This window comes from Chrysemys picta, chromosome 1, assembly GCF_011386835.1.
Source record: "Chrysemys picta bellii isolate R12L10 chromosome 1, ASM1138683v2, whole genome shotgun sequence".
In the NCBI taxonomy this organism is placed as follows: domain Eukaryota; kingdom Metazoa; phylum Chordata; order Testudines; family Emydidae; genus Chrysemys; species Chrysemys picta.
In genome coordinates this window covers 353,733,291-353,743,605 of record NC_088791.1, presented here as the reverse complement: position 1 = coordinate 353,743,605, position 10,315 = coordinate 353,733,291, and the positions used below count along the sequence as shown (strand labels likewise).

General features: G+C 47.4%; 1 protein-coding gene across 1 annotated transcript; it reads right to left on the bottom strand.

Annotated features, from left to right (window-relative positions):
• Positions 1 to 7,197: 7,197 nt before the first annotated feature.
• On the bottom strand, positions 7,198 to 8,163 carry LOC101953990 (olfactory receptor 52B2-like). Its single transcript, XM_005290011.4, has one exon. The coding sequence runs from the start codon at positions 8,161 to 8,163 to the stop codon at positions 7,198 to 7,200; it is 966 nt and encodes a 321-aa protein (XP_005290068.4).
• Between the last annotated feature and the right edge of the window lie 2,152 nt (positions 8,164 to 10,315).

Genomic DNA, 10,315 nt, shown 5'->3' with positions numbered 1-10,315 from the left:
TGGTAATTAATCCAACCCACACCCTGAAGAAGGTAATTGTGGATCTTACCTTATCAAATATTTCAGTAATAGACCCCACTGTGGAAAGTGTATTCTATCATAGTATAAGGGCTTGAGGAATTGGATAAAATTTCATGATATTCCCAGACCCCATATGGATTGAAAGGAAAGGGATATTTTAGGAACAGATGGTTTTGGGGTAGGAGTTCTTTATATATAAATGAGGAGATGGCTGAAAATAAAATGAAAGCAATGGGTCAACACCTAAAGGATTTAGCAGTGCCCCTGAAGGTATCCTTAGATCAGCTAATTTCCATACAGAATGGGGTGGCACAGGTTTTAGGGGAATGAGAACAATCCTAAGAAGAGGATCACCTCCACCTCTTGCAGGCTGTTGGTGTCCTACAGAGCAATGTTTCCTTGGCCCCGGCATGCATGGAAATGCAGATGTGGATTATTGATGTGGTAAAAAATATATGATTCTGGATGGCATGAGGCTTCCAGTTCCTGTTCAAACGGTGCTCCAAGGGCTGGTTCTTGTGCAGATGGCTAACTTAAGAGTGCTGCCAGAGAAGCATCAAGAAATCTTTTTTTTTCTAATGATGAGGTGACCAATTTCAATGTCTGGCTGAAAGGTGTCCATGACAGGCCAAAACAGCTGGCAAAGTTGCTCTCACTAAAACTAAAGTTGCAGCCCAAAGTAGGAAAAGTCCAGTGGGGCTCTCAACAGACCTGATAGCCATATACCAGTTCAGTGGTCACCCATAACAATCCCAAACTGCCGGTTTACACTATCCAGACTGGACAAGGAGGTCCTCAGAGAGTTGTACATAGGGACCAGTTAAATATTGGACTTATAGTCTGATCAGGGCTCATAGGAGGGATAGAGCAGTGTGTCCCAAGGAGACTGAAACCAATGGGGCAAACCCAAACCCTGATGAAAATGGGGACAGAATAGAAAAATTGGGTAACAAGCCACCAGGTTTAAGAAGGTCCCAGAAAACAACCAGGGGTGTACTGCCTGTTAAACCTAGAGATGATTAGGTTATTTGTCCTAAGTGATGTTTTAATGAATATTGTCATGTGTAGTAAAAAGAAGTGGACATTGGATGTTAAATGTTCTTTTATTGATTGTTAATGGCTTTTTATATAAAGTGATGCTGCTTAATCTTGTTACTATGGGGCCCAGATGTGCTGGTGTTAATATAATGGCTGTGGCAGAATTTTAGCAGAGGGGAATGTAAGGGGACTGTTGGCCCCTCAGTAAAACTTAGTGAGGATTTTTGATTGGCCCTTTCTCAGTAACTAAATGAATGGCCGATGGGAAACCAGGCCCCTGAGAGTGACAGGCCCCAGGGACAATGGGAAGAGGCCAACACTCCCAGTCAGCCTGATTGACAGCACAGGAAGGTCAATGAGGAGGTCAGGAGGGTCCCATCCTCTGTGTGAACTGGGGATGCCTGGGCCAGAGCGGGCCAAGCTAAGGAGAAAACAGAATCCTGGACTGAGCTGGGAGCAGAGCCAGGCCAGGCAGAGCCGGTGCGGTCAGAGAAACATCCCAGGGAGAAGGTCCATGCTGGGAGCAGCCACAGCAGCCAGATAAACAGCCCAGAGAGCTGAGTTGGAAGTTTTTGTAGTTAATAAATGTGTGTGTTTATTCTACCTGAAGCAGTGCGTTTGGTTTGAAGTGTGTCAGGGACTCCCTTTGGGATAGCAATCCTGGTACATATCAATTATTTTGTTAAACAGATGAACTCATATAAGCTTGCAGTGTCCAGCGTGCATAATTGGATAATGCAAGAGGGAGGTTCCTGGGGTTGGGTCTGGGACTGCAGATATTGGCTAGTGTCATTTGGTTGCACAATGCAAGCAGCACCTGTACAAAAGTGCTCACTCATGTAGCTGGGAGCAGATTACATGCCAGAGGCTGTGCTTGTACAGACTTGGAGTGGGGGTTCTCACAGCAAAGCGGGGTAAGGGTGGCTCCCAGAGTCGAGGATTGGAGAGCCCTAGCGATAACCGGTCCAGATAATACCAGGGGAATATCACTCTAGTATGTCACAACCAGTTTTGCCGTAAATCACCACTCCTGTATTACACACGGTGCTTGTGAGCACTTATAATAAAACAAGACTGTTTAATTAAGAAGAAAGGAGAGTTAACTAGAAACGAGAGAGCTCTTTCATTGCGGGTCGATTCCATGATTTCAGAGAACATTTCATCTCGCGTCCTTTTTTTTCACCGCCTTATCTGAGATAGCCTTCGGGACGGAGGAGGGAGGCTTGAAAAATTTGCAGCTGGGGAAAAAGGGAGGGAAGTATTTAAAAAGAACAATGCTTATACTCTTTACTGTGAACAACACTATTCACATTATATAGCACATGTGATTTTGGTAGAAGGTCGCATTTTGCATCTTAATATTGAGTGTCTGCGGCTTTGGTGTTAGAGATCACAGACACAGGTCCGGGCAACAGATTTCGGCTTGCATGCGGCCATGGTAAGCCACTGTCTTTCGGCTTCTGCAACCTTCCTAAAAACAGCGCCCTCCTTTCCCACATACCAAGCAAAGCCCATTGAGTGCTGCGGTTTTCCTGTTAACGTACAGCAGCAGAAACCAAACTAACCCCCTCCCATCCAATTATCTGGGTTGATTGCTTTATCCCTCCCCCCACCGTGTGGCTGGTATCAGGGAAGATCCCTGCTGTCCAGAGTGGTCACAATGGTGCACTCTGGGATAGCTCCTGGAGATTAATAGCGTCGAATTGTGGGCACACTAACCCTAATTTGAAATGGCAATGTTGATTTCAGTGCTACTCCCCTCGTTGGAGAGGAGTACAGAAATCGATTTTAAGAGCCCTTTATTTCATAGTAAAGGGCTTTGTTGTGTGGACGGGTGCAGGGTTAATTCGATTTAACACTGCTAAATTCGACCTAAACTCATAGTGTAGACCAGGCCTAACACAGGGAGCTGGCCCATTGCTGGCTTCACATCCCCATTATTCTCAGAGCAGCGGGGACCGTGTTGGGCCAGAGCCGCTGGGGCCTGCGGGAACGGGCCGCGCCTCCCCGGAGCCCTTCTCGCGCCCCCACCACCTCCACCCCAGCTTACCTTGTGCTGCCGGCCCGCCCCTGCTTCTTTTCATCAGGGGAAGGGGCGGGGCGTTCAGGGGAGAGGAGGAGGGGCCAGGGAAGTGAGCTGGGGGCGGGGTGGACAGCTGCAGCGCGGGGCCCTCTTGGCGCGGGGCCCAATTCAGCCGAATCGGCTGAATCGGCCTAAAGCCGGCCCTGCCCGGATGATGCAAAACAGTGTCGCGGGAGGTTCTGGGTACATGTTGTCAGGCCCCTCCCCCTCCATCACAGCAATGGCAGACAATAGATTCGCGCCTTTTTATCTGGGTTACCTGTGCAGACAACATACCACGGCAAGCATGGAGCCCGCTCAGCTCAGCTGAGCTCACAATCACCATATGTCCTCTGGGTGCTGGCAGACGTGGGACTGCATTGCTACCCAGCAGCAGCTGCTAACTGCCTTTTGGCGGTAGATGGTGCAGCATGACTAATAGCCGTGGGGCTGGCAGCCGTAGGGCTGCATTGCATCAGCCCCTTGCCCTTTGGTAGAAGATGGTATATTACGACTGGTATCCGTCGTCGTCGTACTGCAGTGGCTGTCAATCATGGGCACCTGGGCAGTCCATTAATTCTTTTGCGTAGAGACTGTCCGGTTTGGCCAATGTACATGGCAGAGGGGCATTGCTGGCACATGATGGCATATATCACATTGGTAGATGTGCAGGTGAACGAGCCCCTGATGGTATGGCTGATGTGATTAGGTCCTATGATGATGTCACTTGAATAGAGATGTGGACAGAGTTGGCATCGGGGTTTGTTACAAGGATAGGTTCCTGGGTTAGTGGTTTTGTTCAGTGATGTGTGGTTGCTGGTGAGTATTTGCTTTAGGTTGGGGGGTTGTCTGTAAGCGAGGACAGGTCTGTCTCCCAAGATCTGTGAGAGTAAAGGATCATCTTTCAGGATAGGTTGTAGATCTCTGATGATGCGCTGGAGAGGTTTTAGTTGGGGGCTGAAGGTGACAGCTAGTGGTGTTCTGTTATTTTCTTTGTTGGGCCTGTCTTGTAGGAGGTGACTTCTGGAATTAATGGACACAAATCTGACATCAGGAATCAAAATACTCAAAAACCAGTGGGAGAACACTTTCACCTGTCTGGTCATTCAGTGACAGACCTGCGGGTGGCTATATTACAACAGAAAAACTTCAAAAACAGACTCCAAAGAGAGACTGCAGAGCTAGAATTGATATGCAAACTAGACACAATCAACTCCGGTTTGAATAAGGACTGGGAATGGCTCAGCCATTACAAACATTGACTATCTCCACTTGTAAGTACTCTCACACTTATTATCAAACTGTCTGTACTCGGCTAGCTTGATTATCACTTCAAAAGTTTTTTTCTCTTAATTAATTGGCCTCTCAGAGTTGGTAAGACAACTCCCACCTGTTTATGCTCTCTGTATGTGTGTATATATATCTCCTCATTATATGTTCCATTCTATATGCATCCGAAGAAGTGGGCTGAAGTCCACGAAAGCTTATGCTCTAATAAATTTGTTAGTCTCTAAGGTGCCACAAGTACTCCTGTTCTTCTTTTTTTGAGAAATGATTAGGGGGCTGGGGCACATGATTTATGAGGAGAGGTTGGTTTGATAGCAGCCTTCAACTACCTGAACGGGGGTTCCAAAGACGATGGAGCTTGGCTGTTCTCAGTGGTGGCAGATGACAGGAGAAGGAGCAATGGCCTCAAATTGCAGTGGGGGAGGTCTAGGTTGGATATTAGGAAAAAATATTTCACTAGGAGGGAGGTGAGGCACTGGAATGGGATACCTGGGGAGGTGGTAAAATCTCTATCCTTAGAGGTTTATAAGGCCCGGTTTGAGAAAGCCCTGGCTGGCATGATTTAGTTGGGGTTGGTCCTGCTTTGAGCAGGTGGTTGGATTACATGTCCTCCTGAGGTCCCTTCCAACACTAATCTTCTAAACAAAGGGTAGGAATTAATGGTCCGTTTTCACAATAGAGTAAGGTAAACTGCGTGGTCCCTCATGGATATGTACTGGGACCAGTGCTGTTCAACACATTCCTTAATGATCTGGAAAAGGTAGTGAACAGTGAAGTGGCAAGGTTTGCAAGGATACACAATTATTCAAGATAGTTAAATCCAAAGTTGACTGAGAAAAGTTACAAAGGGATCTCACAAAACTGGATGACTGGGCAATGAAATGGACGATGAAATTCAGTATTGATAAGTGCAAAATGATGCAAACTGGAAAAAATCAGCTTAACTACACATATGTAAGGATGGGGTTTAAAATTAGCTGATACCACCCAATAAAGAGATTGTGGAGTCGTCATGGGTAGTTCTTTGAAAACTTCTGCTCTATGCACAGCAGTGGTCAAAAGGGCTAATAGATGGTTAAGAACCATTAAGAAATGGATAGAAAATGTTATACTGCCACTATATAAATCCATGATAAGGCCATAACTTTAACAGTGTGTCCACTTCTGGTAGCCCCACCTCAAAAAGGACATAGTATAATTTGGAAAGGGTCAGAGAAGGGTAACAAAGATGATTAAGGGTATAGAATGGCTTCCATCTCAGGAGAGACTAAAAAGACTTGGATTGTTCAGCTTAGAAAAGAGACAACTAAGGGAGGATATGACAGAGGTCTATAAAATCATGACTGTTGTGGAGAAATTGAATAGAGAAATGTTATTTACTTATGCACGCAATGCAAAATCCAAGGGTTACCTGATGAAATAAATAGACAGTATATTTAATAAATACAAGAGAAAGTATTTTTTCATGGAGCACAGAGCTAACCTGTGGAACTCATTGCCAGGGGATGTTGTGATGGCCAAAGGATTAAAAAAAGAATTAGATAAGTTAATGGAGGATAGGTCCATCAATGGCTATAAGCTGAGATGATTGGGGGTGCAAACCGATGCTGCTGTTGTCCCAAAACCTCTGACCGCCAGAATCCAGGATGGGATGAGAGGGGATGGATCACTTGATGATTGTCCTGTTCTGTTCACCCCCGTGATGCACCTGGCACTGGCCACTGTCGGAAAATGGGACACTGAGCTAGGTGGACCTTTGGCCTGACCCAGTATATACCGTTCTTATGTTCTTATGAGACATTTCTTCTCAACGGCTGCAGGAATGGAAGGTGAGTATAAAAGGAAAAAAGATTCCCACAGCATTTCTGCTGGATGTTGTGTGACATTAACAAAAGGTCAAACAAGCCTCCAAGCCCCAGAAGGAGTCATCATGTTATCCTCAGCGTCAAAATATTCCTTTAGCACAGAATAAGACACAGCTAATCACACACACACGATTCTATTCTCTCTCTCTCTCCCACAGTCGGGAGGACTGACGAGCACGTGTAAATGAGCCGCTCGACCAATGCACCAATCCACAGCACCCCCGATCTCTCCCCCACCTAGCCACCCCTTTGAAGCCCCGAGTGTAGGGAAAAGTGCGAGATCAACATGGGGAAGCCGGGCTCATCCATGCAAAATGTGTCATAAGGCAGCAAAACACAAGGTCCATGGGAGGCAGGCCTTGGCTACGGAATGGGGGACTGTGGCCAGCAAAGCAGTGACCCTGAGAAGGATTTAGGAGTCTGAGAAGAAAAGAAAGTAACCCAAGGTGACACAGCAGGTTGGTGGCAGAACCAAGACTAGAGACCCTGTCTCTCAATGTGCAGCCCAGTGCACTTCCCACTGGCCTTTGGCATGGCCCTGTTGGCTGCTGCTTTCTGTTGCCATTAAGAGTTCAGCTCAAATGCAGCTTGTCAGATAGGAGATACACACACAGTGCTCTCTCAAATGCTGATGTTTAACTTTGTTCTTTCTTGTTTTTCTGTTTCCCTTCAACTTAGAACAAGACTCACTTGGTCTGGCTGCCTTCTGTGGCAGTGCGCAGTGCTGTTGTAGCCATGTCAGTCCCAGGATACTAGAGAGACAAAGTGGGGGAGTAAATAGCTTTCATTGGACCCAAATTCTGTTGACGAGAGAGACCAGGTTTTGAGCTTACACAGTGTAAGTACGTAGTAAAAACACCCCTAGAGCTCCAATGAAAACCTGGCTTTAATTTCCAAGTCCCAAAGCATTTTCTGTTGCCTCCTTTAGCTCAGCAGGGAGCTTCTGCTGCAGCATCGATAAAACACATTGATCACCCGTTTCAGGATCTCTTTTGTTGTCACCCCATAAACGATGGGGTTTAACATGGGGGGAATGAGAACATAGAGGTTGGCCAGTAGGTTGACAATATAACCTGGGAGGATGTGCCCAAACTGGTGTCCTAAAGAGGAGAAAACAGACGGCACGTAGAACATCAGTATGACACAGACATGGGAGCCGCAGGTGCGGAGAGCCTTGAGCCGGGCTTCCTTGGAGGGGAGCAGGAAGACGGCCCTGAGGATCAACCCATATGATACAGCAATGAGCACAATATCTAAACCAATTACTAAAATAGCCACAGCTACACCATACCAGACGTGGACTGTGATGTCATTGCAGGCCAGCCGGGCTAGGATCATATAGTCACAATAGGCGTGAGGCAGGAGGTTGGTTCTGCAGAACTTCAGCTGCTTCATGAGAACGATGAGAGGAAAAATGATACAGAAACTTCTTGTGACAACTGCCAGCCCCATCTTCCCGATCACAGACTTGGTTAGTATGATGGTGTATCTCAGGGGGTCGCAGATGGCAACGTACCGATCAAATGCCATGGCCAGCAGGATGGCCGACTCGGCAATAAAACTGACATGGATGAAGAACATCTGGGTCAGGCAGGCAGCAAAAGAAATTTCTCCCGCTCTAAACCAGAATACAGCCAGCATCTTGGGCACCGTAGTGGTAGATAACAGCAGATCAGCAGCGGCCAGCATAGACACAAATAGATACATGGGCTCATGGAGGCTTCGTTCTGTTAGTATGATGAATAGTAGGAGAGAGTTCCCAAAAAGTGATGCAACGTAAATCAGACAGAAGGGGATGGCAATCCAGAAATGAGACTCCTCCGTACCCGGGATGCCGGTCAGGATGTAACTAACAGGGTCAAAAACAGTGTGATTGTCAGCTGGCATCATGTACTATCACTTGGATCTTCTATTCATTTTCCTGTAACTCACAGCAAAAGAGAAAATCAGTGAGAACTGTAGTGTCAGCTAGGACTGGAATGCATTTGTTGAGAGAATCATAGATACCATCAAAAACTTCATTGTGTGACAACTGCCTGTTGTGTGTTACCGTAAATCCAGAAACACTCTCATAATGCGGAACTGTAGTAGGAAGACACCCTGAGAGATAAGCCCTTGTATTAGAGGCCTAGCATGAGGCCTGAGGCCTGGGCTAAAGTAACAGTCAAAGTCTTGTTGATATAAAGCAAAATTAGTCTGGTAGCTAGAAGCAGGCCCTGCTCACAGAATCTGGCAAGCACAGGGCAGATATTTCAAAACCAAATATTTCTACGAGGTGCTGGGCACAGAGCACTCACGCAAACACAATTTCAGAAGGGTTGTATCAGAACACCTCGATATCAGCACATTCCCTAAAGATAACAGGAACATGGTTACCCATCCTAAAGATATGGTCAGGTTGACAGTGTGATGGATAGAGGTGTACGAGGTGATGGGTGGTAACCGGCTACGTCAGAAGGTGTCAATTAACTGCGTTAGAGGGTCAGTATGTAACTTGTTTGTATTGATGTATAAAATGGAGCCTGAAAGTAAATTTCTCTGTCTAGCCTAGGGAGGAACGGAAAGTCCCACTGTTCACTGAGCTGGATGGACCTTTGGTCTGAGCCAATCTGGCCGATCTTAAGCTCTTATCCCTTCCCCGTCCCTCCTACTCCCCTGCAACTGGAAGCAGCTTCTGTCCCTTCCCTCCCGCTCTGTGCTGAAAGGCTGCTGCTGCACACAATCTGGTGTGACCCTGGCAGAAATCTGGGGGGGAGGTGGTATGTGACCTTGCATCCCCCTCCTCCTCACAGGTTTCCTTGCAAAGACACGGCGCAAGGTAGCAGAAGAGGCAGGTCCATCCCAGGGTCCCAGGCAGGCATGAAGGGCATAGTGTGTCAGAGAGAGAGGGTCAGGTCGGTTGGTCGGTAACGCCCCCTGTGTGAGAGAGGTGTACAGGAGTGTGTGTGTGTATGTGTGTGAGCTCTCCCCGTCTGTGTGTGTGAGGAGGGCTGTGTGTGTCACCCCTCCCTGTGTGAACCCTAAAGCCTTAAAGAGAAGAAGGTAGTTAAAAAGAATCCAACTATGCCGTAGTTGTTTTTAACAGGGGCTCAGTCAACTTGTTGTTAATTTGAACACTTGTACTGTATAGTTCTGATTGATTGCGGTGGAACTCGCTTGAATATGGGTAATTTTACCAGGTGTCCTGTATTCAGAGTAGGGAGATCTCCTCACCCTAAGAAGCTGGAACATCGGTATCAAAGGCTGCTCCTGGGTCCTACAGTTCGGACATTCACAGCTATGCAACTTGAAACCAGCTAATTTCTGACAACCGGAACAGACCCAGTCCTGGGGCCCTTATGACATTAATGGAAGTGTTGCCTGAGTGAAGACCTCGGAATTTGGGGTGTAGAATATTACAGGGCCTGAGTAGATTTACTCTGAACAGTCATGTAACCAAGAATGGCCCAGTCCCGGGCCCAATGAGGTCAACAGCAAGACCCCAGTGATGTCCGCGGAAGTGGATCAGGGTAACCCAGCGACTTCTTCCTAACACGGAACCTCAGCGCAGTCACAGGAGTGTTATCTCAGTGCCCCGGCTCCCGTCCTGCCCCTGCACTCAGAGTTACACACCCCCATTCTATCCAACCCCAGCTCAAACATTGCACAGGTTTCATGTCTTTCCATTCGCCCCTTCACAGATTCATTCCATGCAAACGACTCACCAGGCTCCGGCCCCAGCTGGGGAGGAGGAATCTCTGCCTGTGACCGGGTCGGGGAGCTGCAGGCGGCGGGGAATCTGCACTGACCGGGCTGAGGTACAGGGATATTTATACTGCTGCCCTGGGATTCCCCGGGGGGGCTCAGAGCCAGCACAGAGCCCCTGGGACCTGCCTCTGAGACTGGCTCAGGTGGTGAAGAGCAGCAGGGAATTAACCCTTTCCTCCTCTCACCTGTTTGATCTGATCATTTCTACTTTTGTATGTTATTTACAAATGTCCTTGTGACACTGAGGCCCCCGGCAAAGAGTTCCCTCTTCCTTGCAAACAGCTCACATCTCAGG